Source organism: Amblyraja radiata, chromosome 7 (genome assembly GCF_010909765.2).
Source record: "Amblyraja radiata isolate CabotCenter1 chromosome 7, sAmbRad1.1.pri, whole genome shotgun sequence".
In the NCBI taxonomy this organism is placed as follows: Eukaryota; Metazoa; Chordata; class Chondrichthyes; order Rajiformes; family Rajidae; genus Amblyraja; species Amblyraja radiata.
Window position 1 is genome coordinate 31392291 of NC_045962.1, and position 22461 is coordinate 31414751.

General features: G+C 44.0%; 1 protein-coding gene across 8 annotated transcripts in view; it reads left to right on the forward strand.

The window, feature by feature from the left end:
• Nucleotides 1-22461, forward strand: part of fmnl2 (formin like 2) — a 225478-nt gene that overhangs the window by 110784 nt on the left and 92233 nt on the right. For all 8 annotated transcript variants that reach the window (XR_004412570.1, XM_033024045.1, XM_033024048.1 and 5 more), the window contains exon 2: nucleotides 10897-10980. Coding sequence is in view for 7 of the 8 variants with exons in the window: in XM_033024045.1 (XP_032879936.1) it covers nucleotides 10897-10980 (84 nt within the window). In the remaining variant the exon portion in view is untranslated. The remainder of the gene's footprint in view (nucleotides 1-10896; nucleotides 10981-22461) is intronic.

Here is a 22461-nt window from a genome sequence, read left to right on the forward strand (position 1 = left end):
TCTCACTCAACCCCATTCTCCTGCTTTCTCCCCATAACTCTTGACACAAATACTAATGAAGAATCTGTCTATCTCCCCATTAAAAATATCCAATGACTGCCTCCACTGCTGTCTGGCAATGAATTCCACCGATTCACCATCCTCTGACTGAAGAAATTCCTCCTCATCTCCTTTCTTAAGGTACATCTTTTGTTCTGAGGCTGTGCCCTCTGGTCCTAGACTCTCCCACTAATGGAAACATCGTCTCCACGTCCACTCTGTCCGGGTCTTTTACAAGGGGCGGTGCAGTGGTAGAGTTACTGCCGTGCAGCGCCAGAGACCCGGGTTCGATCTTGACTACGGGTGCTGTCTGTCCGGAGTTTGTATTTTCTCCCTGTGACGGCGTGGGTCCAGTTTCCTCCCACATTCCAAAGACATGTGGGTTTGTAGGTTAATTGGTTTCTGTAAATGTTCCCTAGTGTGTAAGATAGATCTAGTCTACGATAATTTATAGTCGGCGCGACTCGGTGGGCTTGCTTCCACGCTGTATCTCTTGGCTAAACTGAACAGCTGCTAAACAGGAATAGACAGGTCAGGAAGCATCTGGGAAGGGAACAACAGACAACGTTTCGGGATGGAACCCATCTTCAGATGGTCTGACCTCTTCGGGCCTTTGGTTCCAAATTAAAATGGTCTCGACTATTAGTGAGCCTACATTTTAGAGTACATTTTTGAACACCTTACTAACACAAAGATCTTGTGGTGGATTAGGTTTGAGAGTGAGCTGCAGAGGTGATTTATCTTAATTGAAAAGAAAAATAAATTCAGAGACGGTATACATTTCTAAGCCCCGTCGAGGAATTGATAATGCAAATACAAAAGGAATTGTTGAAACAAGATTGGAAACAGATCATGTGGATAAAACCAGGAATCCACAGTGGTCTTTCAAAGGAATTTCTTCTCCTTCCACAGGAGTGGATGGTAGGAATAAATTCATAAACCCATTATGCTCCTAGATTGACACTTGTATTAAACAATTCACTTTGGATTCCCTTTGACACGTGCACGATGTATGAAAATAGGTCAAGTTTAATTTACAATCTTGATCTGTGGAATTGTTTGTCACAGACGACTGTGGAGGCCAAGTCATTGGGTATTATTAAAGCAGTGATTGACAGATTCTTGTCTTTGGAGTGTGGGAGGAAACTGGAGCACCTGGATAAAACCCACACGGCCACAGGGAGAACATTTAAACTCCGCACAGACGGCACCCATAGTCAGGATCAAATCCGGGTCTCTGGCGCTGTAAGGCAGCAACTCTCCGCTGTGCCACTGTGCCACCCAATTGTGGTTGCGAGCCTCTATTGTTGGAGAAAAACATTGTAGAATGGGGAGAAATTGGTAAAGGACCCATATTTTGCAAAGGTTGAATGTAGGTCTGTTGTCTCGTGCTTAAGTGGACAGGATGACTGTGACAGAGTGCGAAGTATTTCATCATGCTCCCGACGTGCCTTGTTGATAGGGAAAGGCCTTTGTTTGGCTGGAGGTGTGTCACTTGCCAGAGGAAGTCTAGCCTGATATATGTTGGTCACCACAGTATTTACACGGCAGGCTTAGTTGTGCTTCTGATCAATGATGAACTTTAGTTTAGTTTAGGGATACATCATGGAAGAAGGGGTGGGTATAAATAAGTGTCCAGGAGCTGGTGCCTGGGTGCCACACAGTAGAGGTCAAAAATAATAAACTGAATTTATAAAGTAAAAAATGTAACCAGTATGAATAATTGACTAATTGATTACAAGATCATTGGAAGGATACAACATGGAAGTCCATGCCGACCATCAACCAACCGTTCACACCAGTTCTATGTTATCCCACTTTCTCCATAAACTTCCTACACAATAGGGGGCAATTTACAGAGGGCCAATTAAACTACAAACCCAGACGTCTTTGGGATGTGGGAGGAATCCGGAACACCCGGAGTAAACCTACGTGGTCACAGTAAGAACGTGCAAACTCCACGCAGACAGTGGACGAGGTGAGGATTAAATCTCTGGCCCTGCGAGGCAGAGGCTCCACCAGCTGCACTGCGCCATACTTGTTGTTTTGATGACCTCCCCAGGATGTTGGCTACAGCAATACCATTGAACGAACGCTAAGGGGGAGGTGATTGGAGTCTCTCATGTTGGGGATGGGTACTGCCTGGCAGTTTTGTTATTACCACTTATGCCCATGTAGGGTAAGTTTAAGAAATCTTGAATAGCTGTGGATTTGCAATTGAAAATGTGTAATCCATTCAACTGATAACATTGTGACCAGTCACTTGCCTTTGTCTACCCACAACATTGATATCTATCTGAGCAAAAGAGAACACAACGTGACTACTTGGGTAGATCATTAAACCCCACCCTCAACCACAGTTAATCTATGGCCAAACCAAGCATGAGGAGTAGTGTTTTAATTGGATTAAAATAATTGCACTTTCCAATCATTTTGGAATAATCCTCAGTGGTTTTATCAAACTATACATTAACATAATGTTTTAGTAATGGACCAAACTTTATTTTTAAGGAATACTTTTAAACATCAGGCGGCACAGATACCCAGGTTCGATCCTGACCTTGGGTGCTGTCTGTGTGGAGTTTACATGTTCTCACTGTGACCGCGTGGGTTCCCACTTCCCAAAGACGGGTCTGTAGGATGATTGGCCTGTGTGTGCCGGAAGTGGACAAGAAAGTTGGATAACAGAACGAGTGTGAACTGATGTTTAATATTCAGTGTGAACATGGTGGGCTACAGGGCCTGGTTCTGTTTAGTATCATTCAATCAATTAATCAATTATTCATACTGGTTAAATTTTTTACTTTATAAATTCAGTCTCTTATTTTTGACCTCTACTGAGTGGAGGCCAATTATTGATACAAGTTATTTTTTTTTTTACTTTATTAATTCAGTTTCTGATTTTTTACCACTACTGGGTGGAGGCCAGGCTCCAGCTCTCAGACACCTATTTTCACCTCCCCTTTACCATATGGACAAACACCAGGTCACTATCTGCCAGACTTTAAAAATGAGTCTGAAGAAGGATCCTGACCTGAAACATCACCTGTCCATTTCCTCCACAGATGCTGCCTGACATGTTGAGGTTTATTTTAGAGATACAGCATGGAATCAGGCCCTACAGCCCACTGAGTCCACACTACTTCTGTTCTTCCACATTTTCATCCATTCCCTACACACTAGGAGGCAATTTACAGAAGCCAATTAACCTACAAACCTGCACGTCTTTAGGATGTGGGAGGAAACTGGAGCACCTGGAGGAAAACTCAAGGTCAGTTTATTGTCACATGTACCAATTAACCTGCATGGTCATAGGAAAATGGGTAAACTCCACACAGACAGCACCTGAGGTTGGGATCGGATTGGGGTCTCTGGCGCTCTGAGGCAGCAGCTCGACCAACTGCGCCACTGTATGCCGCCCTTGAGTTCCTCCAGCACTTTGTGTTTTGTTCAAGATCCCAGCATCTGCAGTTCCTTGAGCTCCCATTTTCTCTGCCACTCTGATACATTGTACTTGATTGGATGAGCGTAGCTTCATTGACATCGTCCAGGGTAAACAGCCACTTGATTGATATCCCATCAACTGCCCTAAACACTCTTCCCCTCCACCACCAATGTACTGGGCAGCTCTGACAGCTCCCACATCTCTCTCAGCCTCCATCACCTATAACAACAAGGGTATTGCCACATATAGACACACATTCGAGTTGCACATCATCCAGACTTGGAAATATATCATTCGCCGTTCAGTGTCACTAGATCTAAACCTTGGAAGTACCAGAGGACATAGGTTTAAGTTGAGAGCGGAAAGATCTGAGGAAGGGTCTTGACCCGAAACGTCATCTATTCCTTTTCTCCAGAGATGCTGCCTGACCCACTGAGTTACTCCAGAATCTTGTGTCTATCTACGGTGTAAACCAGCATCTGCTGTTCCTTCTTACACAAGATTTAATAGGGACCTGAGGGGCACCTTTTTCACACAGAAGATGATAGGTATATACTGTAGAACGAGCTGCCAGAAGAGGTAGTTGAGGCAGGTACTATTACAACATTTAAAATACATTTGGACAGGTACATGGATAGGAAAGGTTTAGAAGAATATGGGCCAAAGGCAGGCAAGTTGGACTAGTGTAGATGGGGCATCTTGTTTGGCGTGGGTAAGTAGGGCCAAGGGGACTGTGTCTGCTGTATGCCTCTTAAATTGGGCAAGTTATTAAGTTGGGTAAGTTATTAACAGCTGTGTGTTTTATAGGTGACCTCCCTTCCCCCTCTATGTGATGTTCCGTCAGGCTGCTCTGCTAATGCATTGTGGAAGAGAGTTGTAAAAAGTAATTGTTTCCATATTTTCTTCAGAGTGATTTTAACGGCTGCATTTCATGACAACCCAACACTTGCTGTTGGTGTTGCTAATCTCTGGATTAAATCCTAAATGTGCGTGCTGCTTCCCATCCAGGCGGGCTGAAGCCACATGGCTTTCTATAGAGAGGAAGCGACCCACAGTTTCTTCAGGGGTTTTATTGTTGATTTTAGAGTTAAAGATCTTTGTTACGATCTGTTTCAAAAGCATCTGTACTTCTTTCATCCCCTGTCTGAGACTTAAACTCCCTTCCCCCTCTTCCACTCCATTTATTTTCTCTCCACTTCACAAAATGTGTGGTGGTGCATTTTGGGAGCATTAACATGGGCAGGACCTACACAGTGAACGGCGGGGCTCTGGGGAGTGTTGTACTGCTGATGGATCCAGGAGTACAGGTACATAGTAAATTGAAAGTGGCATCACAGGTAGTGTAGGGTGGTCAAAAAGGCCTTTGGCCCATTGGCCTTCATCAATCAGAGCATTGAGTATGGAAATTGGGAGGTCATGTTGCAGTTGTATAAGACGTTGGTGAGGCTGCATTTAGTGTATTGTGTTCAGTTTTGGGCACCATGTTCCAGGAAATATGTTGTCAAGCTGGAAAGGGCGCAGAGAAGATTTAGGAGGATGTTGCTGGACTCGAAGGCCTGAGTTGTAGGAAGAGGTAGAGCAGGCTAGGACTTTATTAATTGGAGAGTAGGAGGTGTATAAAATCACGAGAGGAATAGATCGGGTAGACGCACAAAGTCTCTTACCCAGAGCTGGGGAATCGAGAACCAGAGGGCACAGGTTTAAGGTGGGTGGTGAAAGATTTAATAGGAATCTAATGGGTGACTTTTTCACGGTACATGGAATGGAGAGGTTTTGAGGGATATGGGCCAAATGTAGGTAAGTGGAACTAGTGTAGATGGGACATGTTGGCCAGTGTGGGGAAGTTGGGCTGACGGGCCATTTTCCACGCTCTATGACACTGACAGTGGAGTCATATCCCCTTCGGATTCCTACTGGGCACAGATTTTCTGAAACACCGAAACTACCTTTCCAGTGCCTGGTTTTCCCAAATCCCATTCCTTGCTCTCGCAATCATTGTTGTGCCAATGACATCGCAAGATCCCTCTGTACATCTGTTATGGACCCCGAGTTCTCAGTGTACATTGATTTTAAATGTTGAGAAAACCTCCATTTTCTTTAAGAAAATAATTTGTATACGTTCAAAACACCTACAGATTTAAAACTTTGTTGCAGGTTGATTGGAGTAGATTCAGTTCAGATCTGTTTGGGTTCAGTTTGGAGATGGAGATTGGCTGGCTGACAATAACAAGTCAGTGTCAGCATACTGCCGTGGTTTGGCCTCTCCTGCTAATGTGGTTTTGTGAAACACGATGGATCTCAACTTAAACAATTCCATCTGCCTGATCTCATCTGAGCCTCTGACCACTGGGGCTGGACAAGCACTCCCAAGTTATCTGGAAATGATTGGGTAAAATGATTTGATTTTCAAAAGTCAATGATATACTCCTCCAGAACTTGAAATAAAAATAAAACTCTTGCCATTGGTGCTTTGTTTTTGAGTGTGTATGTGTGTGTGTGTGTGTGTGTGTGTGTGTGTGTGTATGTATGTGTGTGTGTATGTGTGTGTATATATATGTATATGGATATGCATATATTACTGTGTACTTGTGGGTATGTGTAGATATACACACTGCACTTTTTTTTCTCTCTTACATAGTTTACAGTGTACTATGTTTACATATTATGTTGTGCTGCAGCAAGTAAGAATTCCATTGTTCTATCTGGGACACATGACACTGAATCACTCTTGACTCTTGTTGCGGAAATTGTTGTGGCACATTGGTGAGATGTAGATCCTTCAACCCAAACATGCTCTCAGCAAGAAGAGAGCAATGGGAATATGACGAATGGATGTGGGAAGAGAGGATTGGTATACCGGTGGGCCGAATGGCCTAATTATGCTCCTATGATTTATGAATTTATGACTTGTGAAACTGGAGCGCCCGGAGGAAACCCAACATGAAGGTGCAAACTCCGTACAAACAGCACCCTTAGTCAGGATTGAACCCGGGTCCCTGGTGCAGTCGGGCAGCAACTCGACTGCAGAGCTACTGTGCCAGGCTGCATGTTCTATGACATAATCTGAGAAGCTGATTGGAGGAACTAAACTTTTGCAGGAGTTGAATTAAAATGCACATTGATGTAATACTGATTGTTCAACACAGACTTATATTCCTGGCTGTTTATTAATAGTACCCATTTGGTAAATTTAAGATAAAATGGCTTGGGTCATAGGAAATGAAGTGGTAACTATTTTCCTATGCAAATACATATTCCAGTAAAATGTTAAGCATGTTTAATCATGTGCCCTTCTGAGGTTCAGCCTGAAGAAGTGCCCCGAGCCAAAATGTTCATGTCACTGGAGCAGAAGGAGGCCATTCGCCCCTTTGAGACTACTACCCCATTCAATCATGGCTGATCTATCGTTCCTTCAATGCCATTCTTCTACCGTATCCCCATAACCCTTGACACCCATACCAATCAAAACCCTGTCAATTTCTGCCTTAAATATATCCTATGACCTGACCTCCACAGCCGCCCGTGGCAATGAATTCCACAGATTCACTACCCTCCGACTAAAGAAATTCCTCCTCATCTCTTTTCTAAAGGTGTGTCTAAATTGTGAGGCTTTTTGGACCGAGACTATCCCACTAGTGGAAACATCAGGTCCACATCCACTCTATCCAGGCCTTTCACTATTCGTCACCTATCGACTTTCTCCAGAGATGCTGCCAGACCCACTGAGTTACTCCAGCACTTTATATCTTTTTTTGTAAACCAGCATCTGCAGCTCCTTGTATCCAACACTAATTTTGCTTGTTAGTACTCGGGACTTGCCTATTAATATTTTGATATAAGAGTTCAATGGGTGAGACTTTTTGACTTTTGAATGTGAAAAAATGATATGGGTACCCATATCAGGGTGGCATATCAGGTTTACTTTGCAAACCCAATGAATGCACCTTTTCACATTCATAACAAGCAAATTGAAAAGATTTTTGAAGGAGTCCTCTACGACACAGTATTATTTTCACTAATCATCGTTACATGGTGTTTGTGATTTCAGATTCAATTTTAAGATGACTAATTTCTGAGCAGCAATTAGGATGATAGTTTGATGCACTTAATTAAAAGAGTATTTCTAGTTGGGTGCAAGTTATGCACACTTCAAGGTTTTTCAACATTGAATGAAAAGTGTGATTCAATGTTTTTAAAATTGTGTATTCATTTAACAAAGGGGTCTTGCACACAACCTCAAATAGCTTTAGAAGACACAAAGTGCTGGAGTAACTCAGGCAGCATATTTGGTGAACATGGATAGGAGATGTTTCGGGATCCTTCTTCAGACTGCTTGGTGGGAGGGGGGAAGGGGGAGGGGGAAAGTGGGGGGAAAGAAAGCTGGAAGAGAGGTGGGGCAGGACAAAATGTGTCTGAAGAAGGGTCTCGACCCGAAACGTCACCCATTCCTTCTCTCCAGAGATGCTGCCTGTCCTGCTGAGTTAATCCAGCTTTTTATGTCTACCTGGTGCTGGACAACGCCTGGCAGGTAAAAGGTTGATGCAGGTGAGGTTTTTTTGATAGGCAGATGGCTGGACAAAGGACAGAGATTAAAAGACAGAATGTTGTGAGACAAAAGGATTGGATTGCGATCTTCAATCTTCCCACAGTGGGAATTCAGAAATGCTCATTAATTTTTAATTTACAACATGTCCAGTTAATAGGGCAAGTATTCTTAATAAGAAGATTCTAATAATATACCCTTTGGTATGTTTTGTTGTAATATTATGGAAAACCAGAAATAATACAGTGAATTTTCCATGTTTGAGCCAACAAAATACACTGTGAAAATGTATAAAAGGGAAGCATATTTGAATGCACAACTAAAAGTTGGCACTTATTGTAGTTTTAGTTTGTAGTTTTAGTGACTCAGAAAAGAAACAGGCCCTTGGGCCGACTGAGCCCACGCCAACCATCGATCACTCGCTCACACTAATTCTAGGCTATCCCACTTTCACATCTTGCACACTAACGGCAATTTACAGAAGCCTGTTAACCTACCATCCTGCCTTGCTATGGAATGCGGGAGGAAACCGGTGCACCTGGAAGAAACCCACACAGTCACAGAACGTACAAACTCCACACAAGAGGGTGGTAGGTATATGGAACAAGCTGCCAGAGGAGGCAGGTACCCGAGATCAGGGTTGAATCCAGGTCTCTAGCGCTGTGAGGCAGCAACTCTACCGCTGTGTCATTGTGCTGTCCCCACTACAGGACCCGTGATATCTTCTTCAGATGGTGAGAACTGCATGGATGTGACAAAAATGCATATTATAGAGGCGATGTGGAACAATAAAGATGTATGACTGATTCTTAAGTTCACCGGTGCTGTTACTCATCTCGATGGAGTTGCTTCAGACTGTCTTCACCTGCTGCCTCTTGTGATAAATCACCATTCCATTCCTCACCTACATCGCTGAGCTACTCCAGGACTTTGTGTTTTGTTTTTTGGAAAAGCAATCTCCCAAGTCTAAGAAACAGCATTTGCCATTTTTAGCTAGATAAAGTGTGTACTATGAATTGTTAACATTGCTGAATCATACAATGGTCATATCAATCTCAGACATGTTTTGACAAGCAGTGAAGCAGAATATCCAAGCCCTGTTTACTGGATGAGGAATCTACTTGACGAATTTCATGCTGATACTGGTCTATCACCGATTTTCCAGCACCCTTGGTTCCAGAGCTTTTCTGGACTATCTGTTTTGCCAGACCGACAGAGGTCACAATCTCTGTGAGGAGCCCAACGGTACTAGAATGGTTCGCCGAGGGGCCTAGATACCGGCCCACAAAGTCAGCCTGAGAAGGTGGTTATGGGAACGGATCTGCTGGCTCCGGCCAAGCCGGCGTTCCAGAGCTCCAGCCACAGGGGGCAAACTCGACCCGCCAATCGGCTACGGAAGTCCCATTGAGTTCGAGATTGGCTGCCTTAGCTGGCCTAGGCGTCACATTTCCGCGGGGGATTTCAAGTACACTCTCGTGATTTTGTTTGGATTAAAGGAGGTGTCGGACCATCAGTTGCTGGAAAATCGGTGGTGGACCTGTATTCTTCACTGCTAGAAGTTTAGTTTAGTTTAGAGATACAGCGTAGAAACAGGCCCTTCGGCCCACCGAGTCCGCACCGACCAGCGATCCCCGCACATTAACACTATCCTGCACACACTAGGGACAATTTACACTTACACCAAGCCAATTAACCTACATACCTGTACGTCTTTGGAGTGTGGGAGGAAACCGATAATCTCGGAAAAACCCCACGTGGTCACGGGAGAACGTACAAACTCCGTACAGGCAGCACCCGTAATCGGGATCGAACCCGGGTCTCTGGCGCTGTAAACAGCAAGTCCACCACTGCACCACTGCGTGGCCAATTGAAGATTGTCACAGATCTTTCTCATGATCAAGTTGTATACCGCATTTCCCGGCGCCGAAGAGGCTATTTTTTACCCTAAAATAAGATCCGAACAACTACCTGCGTCTTGGAGGCCGAAGGTTCGGTTGTTCATATGCCTATAGCTGCAGCAAGTAAGAATTTCATTGTTCCATTGCCAGTATAGTATGACAATTAAAAAACTCTTGGCTTGGGATAAAGGGAATTGATGGTGGGGAGTAGGTGGGACGGACTGCAGGAGGTGCCTCCAGCGGGCCCACTCCACCAACATCTTGACTTTCGATGAGGTGTTTCCTTGCCTCCCACATCCTCCGCTCTGCCTCCATGACCCAGGTCAGCTGCGGGAGGTGACCTGGGTCATGGACAAGTTGATTAGAAGGAGCCAGCATTGATTTGTTATGGGTAGGTCATATCCAGAAAAATAAATGTTTGTAAGGTTTGAAGTTTTTTGGAGAAATTATGAACATAGAGAACGTTAGAATGTTTAGGGATGATTTTCATATGGATTTTAAGAGGGGAGGGAGGAGGCAATTATTAAAGTTGAACAGTTCTATGATGTGCGCATGCATATATCCTTGAGATCTAATGCCACGGTGCATGTTCACTAGTCAAGACACAAAGTACTGGAGTAACTCAGCGGGTCACGCAGCATCTCTGAAGGACATAGATTGGCGATGTTTCAGACAGAGGCCCTTCTTTAGTCCCGACCCAAAATGTTACCTATCGATGTCCTCCAGCGATGCTGCCCGACCCTCTGAGTTACTCCAGCACTTTGTGCCTTATTTTGTAACCAGCATCTGCAGTTTCTTATGGCTACAGATTCACTGGTGGTTTGTACGAAATATCAGTTGGATTTGTATTGTTTATTTGTGTTATTGATGCCCAGCATCCACTCAGACACCTGTTATCTGCCCCTAAAGCTTTGATTGTACAGTTAAAGTGGTATGGATTTACCAACAAATTTTTTTTTTGCTTCTTACAGAATTCCATGAACCTTCCTCCTGATAAAGCTAGACTGCTGAGACAGTATGACAGCGAGAAGAAATGGGAGCTCATCTGTGACCAGGTAAAGACCAGCTCAACATTCTCTCAGCTGCCACGCAACATTGGGGAGATGAGATTATAGTTGGAAGGTGCCAAATATGATGCGTGGTTGCCCTTTAGAATTTAGAGATACAGCGCAGAAACAAGCCCTGCGGCCCACCAAGTCTGCGTCGTCTAGCGATTACCCCGTACACTAACACTAGCCTGCACACTAGGGACAATTTTACAATTAACCTACAAACCTGCGCATCTTTGGAATGTGAGAGGAAACCGGAGCACCCTGAGAAAACCCACACGGTCACAGGGAGAACATGCAAACTCCGTACAGACAGCACCCATAGTCAGGATCGTTGAGAATTCAGCCTATAAAAGAGGCTGGTAGCAACTCTACCAGCCTCTTTTATAGGCTGAATTCTCAATGATTGGTCTTCATTTTCAACGCCAAGCATATGTGTTTATAATGTTTGATTATTGTGGCATCCATGACTTTAAACATATAATGGCTTAAATGTGTGTTCATGATCCATTCTGCTTCTCTGGGTGACACAACGGGTGGAGTCGCTGCCTCACAGCGCCAGAGACCTGGGTTCAATCCTACCTTGGGTGCTGTCTGTGTGGAGTTTGCATGTTCTTCCTGTGATCACATAGGTTTCCTCCGGATGCTCCGGTTTACTCGCGCATCTCAAAGATGTTTAGGTTTGTAGGTTAATTGGCCCTCTGTAAATTTCCCCTAATGTGTAGGGAATGGAAGAGAAAGTGGGATAACATTGAACTAATGAGAACGGGTGATCGATGGTTAATTGGCCTCGGTAAATTGCCTCTAATATGTAAGGTGTGGATGTGAAGATGGAATAACATAGAACTAATGAGAACGGGTGATAGATGGTCGGCATGGAGTCAGTGGGCCGAAGGGACTGTTTCTATGCTGCATGTCTAAATACTAACATTCTGAAAATAATTATCCTTTTAACATCATCGATGAACACTGGGAGTTGAGTATAATACTCCTCCTGGTGGGTCCTTTCTGTGGGTCTTGTGATGGCTGAAGAGGCCGATCCTGGAGCCACAGGCTTTATGTGTGTCGTCTTTAACGTGGGGAGACTGGTGCACAGATAGCCACCGCACGGTCCTTGACAGAGAGAGGCACGAATTCAACGGCATGGACGCCACCACTGTTGGGAGTCTCTACCTGCTGCAGCCTTCTTCCACCTTCTCAGCTGCCGTGGTGCTCCACCCACCGACCAGCCACCATCCTCCGATTGGTCCACCGTTGAGGTCTTCTTCTTGGACCAGGCTTTGTCAGGAATCTTCCCCCTCGTCCTGCCCATCATGGGTGACCCCTGCTACCAGCGTAGCTCTGATGGTTTAGCTCTCAGGAACTGAGGCACATGGAAGCTTCTCCACCCAAAAAGGTGGTAACCTCAGAGAAATATCATTTAACAGTGGGGTGTTGAATAGATGTGTTGGTGCTCTCGGTATTAAAGAGAGTAGACATGTTTGCATGCTGCACAGGTCCTGTTATGTGTAACCAAGTACTTATTATCTGTTTGCATACTGCACACAGTGTAGCAAAATAAATCACATGCTTAGATACGGAAGGCCGGAAGAGATATCCTTTGAACATTATTGAACAAATTAAACATTATATCATCAGTTTTAATGAGAGCAATTAGCATTAATTAATGAGTTGCTGGAAGTTTGACAGTAATAAAGGGATCTATGTTTCTATGAAAATTTAGTGATATGTTTCCAAGTCAGGATATGTCATAACCTAATTTGGTGATATTTTGTTAGCATTTAAATGCCAGCAAGCTGTAGGTGTCTTGAGAACATCTTCATCACTTTGAGCACAACTATACAATGCTCACAAACTACTGGTTTAGGAATATGTCTACTTGTGCAATTGGAATGCAGATATTAATTCAATTGAAAGATGTTCACAGAGGCATAATTCAAACAAAAAAAGTCCCTGCTTTTATTCCTCAAAATCGTAAAGTTGTCAATTTATGGCACATGCCCTCCTTGTCCAAGAATACCTATTATTGAAACAGAATAGAAAGAGAAGAGAATTTTGTCCACACTGCCGCATGTGCATTATTGCCGTCAACATTTCACGGTAAAATCCGCATAGATTGCCATATCTTCCTACAGCACTAATCCAATTACATCCTGGCTTTTCAGTTTAGCTACCAGTTGTATCTTGAAAACATAAGAACTGAAGTGGGGTGATTCTGGAAGTTGAATCCACATCATCCTTAGTGGGGGTGTTTACTGGAAGCCTGAGTCAGAGGAATAGAAATAGAAAGGTTTTTTGACTTGTTGATTTACTGAGAACTGCGCATTATACAGAGCTAAAGTAGATTATTGGAGATTAGGCGTGTAGAAGGTCATCTCAATGGAAATGAATGTCGACTGGGATTTAGTGTTTGAAAAACACAGAAATTGGTGGAGCCAATCAGCAAGACATGGAAATGATGCAGTGACTGAAAGAATGACGCAAAGGCTGAGATAAAGGCAGGTATACTTTAGACTTTAGAGATACAGTGGAAAAAGGCCCTTCGGCCCACCGAGTCCATGCTGACCAGCGATCACCCCATACACTAGCACTATCCTACACACTAGGAACAATTTATAATGTTACTGCAGCCTATTAGCCTACAAACCTGTATGTCTTTGGCGTGAGGGAGGAAACCGGAGAAAACCCACGCGGTCACAGGGAGAACGTACAAACACCGTTCAGACGGCACCCGTAGTCGGGATCGAACTTGGGTCTCTGGAGCTGAAAGGCAGCAACTCTACCGCTGTACCACTGTGCCACCCTCGGTCAACGTGTAAAAGGCCATTCTGAATCGGGACATCCCGCAAGAGGAACTGAATTGGAAAATGTTATGGCAGTTGTACTGGATGAGAATAAATATTTAGATTCTGAAATTAGATACAAAAGGTCTCAATATTTGAAGAATTATTGAAAGACATCTTATGGGGCTGTCATCACACCTCATACAACCAGTGCGGAAGTAGTAGAAACAAGGAACTGAAGATGCTGCTGGTTCATACGCAAAAGGACAAAGTGCTGGAGTAACTCAGCAGGTCAGTCAGCATCTCTGAAGAAAATGGATAGGTGAAGTTACGGGTCGAGACCCTTCTTCAGACCGATTGTAAGGGGGTGGGGTGGGAGAAGAAAGCTGGATCAGGGGAGAGGCAGGACAAAGCTGCATTGATACCATCATTCTGTTTACTAAGGGTGGCTATAATGGATACTGTGCTGCATGGCCAAGAAGACATTGAGACCAAGAAAAGAGTGGCTATGCTTATAGTCTTGTATTTATCTCGTATCAATTAATACACTTAATTGCTTAAGGAAAAAAAAAAAAAAAATAAACAGAGGGCATTCCTGGTGTCTGAAATATTTAAACACCAGGCAGCCATCAAGCGGCCAGTTGTAAATAGCTCCAGTAAAGTGGATTTGTCCATCTGCCACTGTGATCTGAAAGACATAAGATGGATTAGCGACTGATTATCGTAATTGTTTTCCAGATCCAAGACAACTGTAGGCCACACACAGGTGACTGGTTGCGTAATATATAATCCTTTGCTATTAATGCCAGTCACTCAATTGCTACCTTTCAGCTGTGATAACAGAATTTATCAGGCTTTGCAGGATCCGATTTACAAACAAATGACACAAAGTACTGGAGTAAGTCAGCAGGTCAGTCAGCATCTCTGGAGAACATGGATAGGTGATGTCTTGTCCATGCTGACCAAGATACCGCATCTAACCTAGTCCCAATGTCTTCTGTCTGAAGAAGGGTCCCGACAAACACCACCCATCCATGTTCTCCAGAAATGCTGCCTGAACCTCTGAGTTACTCCAGCACTCTTTTTTCTCTCTTATTTTTCTCTTTATGTCTTAGAGATGTCATAGTCATACAGCAGGGAAACAGGTCCTTCGGCTCAATTTGCCCAACCAAGATGCCCCATCTAAGCTAGTCCCATTTGCCTGCGTTTGGCCCATATCCCATCTAAACCTATCCATGTACCTGTCCATGTCTCTTTTTAAATGCAGTTATAGTACCGTCCTCAACTACCTCCTTATAACTCATTCCATATAACCATCACCCTTTTCATCTCATCTCTCAGTATGCTTGTTGCACTGGAAAGTCTTCTTTCCTGTTTTTTTTGTTATTTTTTCCTTTGCTGTTGCTCCAGTTTCTATCCACCTTTTAGGATATATCCAAGTGGCTGTTGGTTCTTTTTGAACCTTGATAGCAGGTGCTAGCCTTGATAGCAGGTGGTTGTTTCCATTGCAGTTCCTCCCTATGTCCAGTTATTCAACATTTTGCTGTCATATTCGTCAAGGTCAACTTTAATTACATCACACGTGCAAATCACAAATCAAGTTAGAAGTGAGGTAACCTGTAGGCTCAGAGCTGGCTATGCCTTTGATTCCCATGTGCCGTAAGTTAATTTGAATGAAAAATCAACCTGCGTGCCACTTAGTGTAGTTTTAGTTTAGTTTAGAGATATAGCATGGAAACAGGCCCTTCGGACCATGTGCCGATCATCGATCATCCATTCACTAGTCCTATCCTACACACAGGGGACAATTTACTGAAGCCAATGAAACTACAAACCTGTACATCATTGGAATGTGGGAGGAAACTGGAGCACCCCCGAGAAAATCCACGCGGTCACAGGGAGAACGTGCAAATCTGCGCAGACAGCGCCCTAGTCAGGATCCAACCGGGGTTTCTGGCGATATGAGGCAGCAACTGTACAGTTGCGCCACTGTGCCACCCCTACCAAGCCAGTTATTTTTTTTTTTTTTTCAAATTCGAGATACATTACCAGAGTAAATAGTTTCTCCATCAAATCTATTTACGCTCTTCATCATTTTAAATACGGGAATTCTCTCACCAGTTATCATACAAAACTTTTACATCCAGGCCCAGTTCATCAACCTAACCTGATAGTTTTAGGTTTATTATTGTCATATGTACCGACGTACAGTGAAAAGCTTTGTCTAGCATGCTATCCAATCAAAACGGGAGTGGGGTGAAGAAGGAATGACTGGGGTGGGATAAGTCTTTGATTAAGTTGGCTGTTTTTTCGAGGCAGCGTGAAGTGCAGATGGAGTCAATGGTGGGGAGTCTGTGTGCGATGGACAATTTAATTCTTTCACATATGGAGTTGTTCTGATAGCTCCACAGTTGTCCTTCCAAGGACAATATGTGATTCTCCATGTATTTTGTCCAAAGTTGTATCGAATGGTTTAAAAGTTGACTGGCCATGTCTGGCTACAATCAAATCTCGCTTGTGATTTTGTGTCCCATCGAGTGTTGGTGTTTATATTATTATTGTCACGTGTCCTGAGATACAATGAAAACATTTTGTTTGCATGCTACCCAATTAAATCATATCACTATACATGAGCTCCTACAAGCCATGCACAAGTCCTGATGAATTTACAATGGGAATAGGGATTTAAAAGTGGAATAATTGTATCGGATGATTGATCCTCTCCTGAGACCAGCACGCAAAGAGTTGCCAGCATTCTTAACTACGACACGATGGCGCAGTGTAGAGCTGCTGCCTTACAACGCCAGACACCCAGGTTCAATCCTGATTGCAGGTACTGTCTGTATGCTGTTTGTATGTTCTCCCTGTGACCACGTGAGTTTTCTCCGGGTGCTCTGGTTTCCTCCCACATTCCAAAGGCATGCTGGTTTTGTAGGTTAATTGGCTTCTGTAAATTTCCCTAATGTGTGGGATAGAACTAGTGATCACTGGGCCGCCCGGATTCCACGGGCCGAAGGGCCTGTTTCCATACAGTATCTCTAAACTAAATTAAATAATTGTTTAAAAGTTGTCTGGCCATATTTATCCACAATCAAACCTCACTTTAGACTTTAAAGATACAGAGTGAATACAGGTCCTTTGAGCCATCGTGTCCGCGCCGACCAGCAATCACTCCGTGCACCAGCACTATCCTACACACTAGGTACAGTATTTTTTAACTGAAGCCTAATAAACCTACAAACCTGTATGTCTTTCGAGTGTGGGAAGAAGCCGGAGCACCCGGAGAAGAGTCGCATGGTCATAGTGAGAATAATAATGGATGGGATTTATATAGCGCCTTTCTAATACTCAAGGCGCTTTACATCGCATTATTCATTCACTCCTCAGTCACACTCGGTGGTGGTAAGCTACTTCTGTAGCCACAGCTGCCCTGGGGCAGACTGACGGAAGCGTGGCTGCCATTCTGCGCCTACGGCCCCTCCGACCACCACCAATCACTCACACACATTCACACACAGGCAAAGGTGGGTGAAGTGTCTTGCCCAAGGACACAACGACAGTATGCACTCCAAGCGGGATTCGAACCGGCCACCTTCCGGTCGCCAGCCGAACACTTAGACCATTGTGCCATCTGTCGTCCCGAATGTACAAACACCGTACAGACAGCATCAGTAGTCAGGATCGAACCCGGGTCTCTGGCGCTGTGAGGCAGCAACTCTCCTGCTGCACCCTTTTTTAAACTCCCTAACTTGTGAGTATGAGTTCTGTTGAGTATTGGTATTTGTATTATTACTGACACATGTACTGAGATACATTGAAAAGCTTTGGTTTGTGTGCTACCCAATTAAATCAGACCATACTCTACATGAGTACATTCAGCACAAGTCCTGATAGATTTACAATTGGAACTGAAATTTACATTGTATCTGATTAGTTTAGTTTTTAGTTTAGAGACACAGCGCAGAAACAAGCCCTTTGGCCCACCGAGTCCGTGCAAACCAGCGATCTCCGCACATTAACACTATCCTACACATACTAGGAACAATTTACAATTTTTACTGAAGCCAATTAACCTACAAACCTGTACGTTTTTGTAGTGTGGGATGAAACCAGAGCACCAGGAGAAAACCCACAGGGAGAACGTACAAACTCTGTACAGACAGCACCCGTAGTCAGGATTGAACCCAGGTCTCTGGCACTGTAAGGCAGCAACTCTACTGCTGCACCACCATGCCGGCCGAGATGATAGTATATCCTCTTCTGGGACCAGCAAGCAAAGAGTTGCCACATTGTGGCAACATCTTGCATCTTTCTTAATTACTTTAGTGTTAATATTTTTAATTACATTCGTTCATTAACTTTCCATGACATATGCGCATGAATATCTAAATTTCATGAAGACATTGTTTACAAGGGCAGCATTGTTTCCGCATCCTAATTAACATTGAGAAAGGTGATAATGAGGCACTGGCAAAGTCTTTGCTGTCTGTTGCTTGTGAGAAGACACTTACAGCAAAGGTGAAATGGTTTACATCCAGTGTTGATGAATGAATAGTGATGTATTTCTAATGAAGAATAACATGCATCTTGGAAAGAAAGTTGACGAGAGTGATATTCCCTTGCACCTGATCCTCATCAATCTATACAGAAGGAACTGCAGACGCTGGTTTACAAATAAAACTGGATAGCACACAAACAAAAACCTTTCACTGTACCCAAGACAATAATAAACTAAACTAAACTAATCAAGAATCTGTCAATCTCCACCTTAAAAATACCCAATAACTTGGCCTCCACAGCTGTCTGTGGCAATGAATTCCACAGATTCACCACCCTCTGGCTAAAGAAATTCCTCCTCATTCCCTTTCTAAAGGTAATTCCTTTTATTCTGGGTCCTCTGGTCCCCTGCTTTCTTTTAGGGTGGATAAACAGTGGTTAAGTGATTCTAAAAATTATTTGGATACAAGGAACTGCAGATCCTCACATTGTATTCACAAAATATTCACAAAATAAAGACACAAAGTGCTGGAGTAACTCAGCGAGTCAGGCAGCATCTCTGGAGAGAAGGAATGGGTGACGTTTCGGGTCGAGACCCTTCTTCAAACCTTCTCTCCAGAGATGCTGCCTGATCCGCTGAGTTACTCCAGCATTTTGTGTCTACCTTCCATTTAAACCAGCATCTGCAGTTCTTTCCACCACGGTGATATTTTGGGTTCAGGTTTAAGGTCAGGATCCTTGTTCAGACTAATTGTCGTGGGATGGAGAAAGCTGGAAAAGAGGTGGGGACGGGACACAAGGGACTGCAGATGCTGCTTTAGCAAACAAAGACAAGTTGTTGGAGTAACTCAGCGGGTCAGGCAGCATCTCTGGAAGACTTGGATTGGCAAAGTTTCTTGTCGGGATCTTTCTTCAGACTAGATGAAGGGTTCCGAAACGAAACATTACCTATCCGCTTTCTCCAGAGATGCTACCTGACCCGCTGAGTTACTCCAGCACTTTGTGTCTATCTTCGGTATAAACCAGCATCTGCAGTTCCTTCCTACACCTTCAGACTAATTCAGGCTAATTGAGGTAAGGGGGGAGAAAGGTGAGACACAAGGAACTGCAGATTCTGGCAGACAAAAATGCTGGAGAAACTCAGCGGGTGAGGCAGTATCTGGAGCGAAGGAAATAGGCAACGTTACGGGCCGTAACCCTTCTTCAGTCTGAAGAAGGGTTTTGGCCTGAAAAGTTGCCTATTTCCTTCGCTTCATAGATGCTGCCTCACCCGCTGAGTATTCTCCAGCATTTTTGTCTACCTTCGATTTTCCAGCATCTGCAGTTCCTTCTTAAAGATTCTGGCAGATGCTGGTTTATTAAATGAACCACAGAGTCCAGGTTATAGGGCTTGTGAGGAGACACTTACAGCTTTTTCTCTCCTTACTGCTGCAATCAGTCAGAAGAAATGTCCTGACCTGAAACATCACCTATCCATGTTCTCCAGGGATTCTGCCTGACCAGCTGAGTTTCTCAATCACTTTGTGTCTTTCCCTGTTGAAGAAAGATTGGCTTGCTGGGAATAGGACAGTTACGAGTCATCCAAATTGGCAAGTTTAGTTTAGTTTGAGCTATACAGAGCAGAAACAGGCCCTTTCGGCTCCCGGAGTCTGTGCCGACCAGCGATCACCATACACTAGCATTATCCTACAACACATTTGGGACAATTTACAATTTACCAGTCAATTAACCTACAAACCTACATGTCTTTGGAGTGTGGAAGGAAACTGGAGCCCCCGAAAAAAAACGCATGCAGGTCACGGGGAGAACATACAAGCACTCCGTACATACAGCACCCGTGGTCAGGATGGAATCCGAGTCTCTGGCGCTGTGAGGAATCAACTCTACTGCTGTGCCACTGTGCTGTCCATAACTGACACATGACTGGACTCAACTTTTATGATATTTCCTTTGACATTTTTTGTTTGCCCAACAGCATTCGAATCAAGCCAAGATGTTGTTTAAACTCGCATTCTCTGAATTATTAATCCAGATTTTTGAATTGCTAGTCTGAACATAACCTCTACCCTGCTGTACATGTTGTAGAGCAGCTCTGAACTACTGATATAGGGTGGTGGCTGTGAGCATGTTAGCAGATGTGGATAAACCTATCCATTTCATCTCAAAGGCAAAGTATATTTTGAAACAGTGCTTGGTGTTACAGTAAAGGATTGATGCTAGAAACAGAACAAAAAAAAATGCAGGATAAGTGAATGGGCAGGAGCTGGCGGGTGGAATCTAATGCGGAGAAATAAACAGAAAGATGGCATAAATGGTGAGAGGTTGAAAGTTGTTCGTATTTCCGCGGAATCAGTGGAAGTTAGCAGGAAGATAGAGCAAACAGTTAGGGAGGCCATCGATTCATTGCCAGATGACTTGAGGACAAGAATAAGGACATCTTCCTCACAATTACATCGGATGAGACCAGCTTTGTGGGATTAACGTGGGCAGGTTTGCTGTCTGCACCTCAAGAATAGTTTGCCACATTTCCTTCATAGTAAGTACAAGTTTACTACCAAACGGTATGAACATCGACTTCTCCAATTTTAGGTAACTACAAACTCTTCCCCCCCCCTCTCTCTCGTCTTTACTCTTTCCCCTGTGCCTACGTGGACTTGCACCTATTTTACCTCCCCTTCCACCCACTCTTTAACCTTTTTCTGGCACACCTCCTGCCTTTTCATCTCTGGTCAATCAGTCTGAAGAAGGGTCCTGACCCGAAACGTCACCTATCCATGTATCCAGAGATGCTGCCTGACCCGCTGAGTTACTTCAGCACCTTGTGTCTTTTAAGTATAAGTCCATTAGATTCATTCTTGGGTGGAGTTGTGGGTGTTGTCATTTGAGGAGAGATTAAGCTGACTGAGCCTATACTATCTTGGTGTTTAGAACAATGAGAAATAATCTTATCGAAATGTGCAAAATGTTTTCTGGAGCTTGACAGGACAGATGCAGAGTTGATATTTAACCTCGTTGGAATGTCAAGAACCAGAGTCACCATCTCGCATTCAGGGGTCACTCACTGCCAACAGGAATTTCTTCACACAGAGGACGGAGAATCTTTGCTCCCGGATGGGCCTGTGTAGACTCATTTACAAAGTGAATTCAGAAGAACAGTTGATGGAGCTTTAGATATTAAAGGGATTGAGGGATATGTGGTAAATCGTGCCATTTACTACATCACCCCGGTCACCCCCTCTTCTCCCCTCTCCCATCAGTCAAGAGGTACAGAAGTGTCAAAACACACACCTCCAGATTCAGGGACAGTTTCTTCCCAGCTGTCATCAGGCAACCGAACCATCCTATCACCAACTAGAGAAGAGTCTTGACCTACCATCTACCTCATTGGAGACCCTCTGACTATCTTTAATCAGGATAAAGACTTTATCCTGCACTATATGTTATTTCCTTTATCCTGTATCTGTACACTGTGGACGGCTCGATTGTAATCATGTAGTCGTTCCACGCAACAAAAGCTTTTTACTGTACCTCAGTACATCTGACAATGAACTAAACTAAAATAAAGGTAAAGTAATCCTACTGCATGGTGGGCAAACACGAATTGCTGGAGAAACTCAGTGGGTCAGGCGGCATCTGAGAAGGGAATGGGTTGGAACGGTTCCAAAGGCGTCACTCCAAACACGTACACGTTTGTAGCTTAATTGGCTTGGTAAAATTATAATTTGTTCCTAGTGTGTAGGATAGTGTTAGTGTGCGGGGATCACTGGTCGGTGCGGACTCGGTGGGCCGAAGGGCCGGGTTCCGCACTGTATTTATCTCTAAACTAAACTATACTAAATGAAATGGTTCGGGATGAAACTCTTCTTCAGACCTGAGACATTGGCTGCCCATTCCTTCCCCAGACGCTGCCTGGCCTGCCGAGTTCCTCCAACACTTTGTGTTTCGCTCAAGATCCCAACATCTGTAGTCTCTTGTGCCTTCTCGTTGTTGAATTGTGGAACAGTTACAAGAGGCTAAGTGACCTCCTTCAGCTTGTCATAGAGTCATACAGGCCCTTCAGCCCATCTCGTTCATGCCCACCAAGATGCCCCATCTAACTTTGCTTGCATTTGGTCCATATCCCTCTGAACCTTTCCTATCCTTTGCATTTTGTATATGTATGTGTGTTCTTGTATGTTCCTATATCATTCAGAAACATCCCGCAATG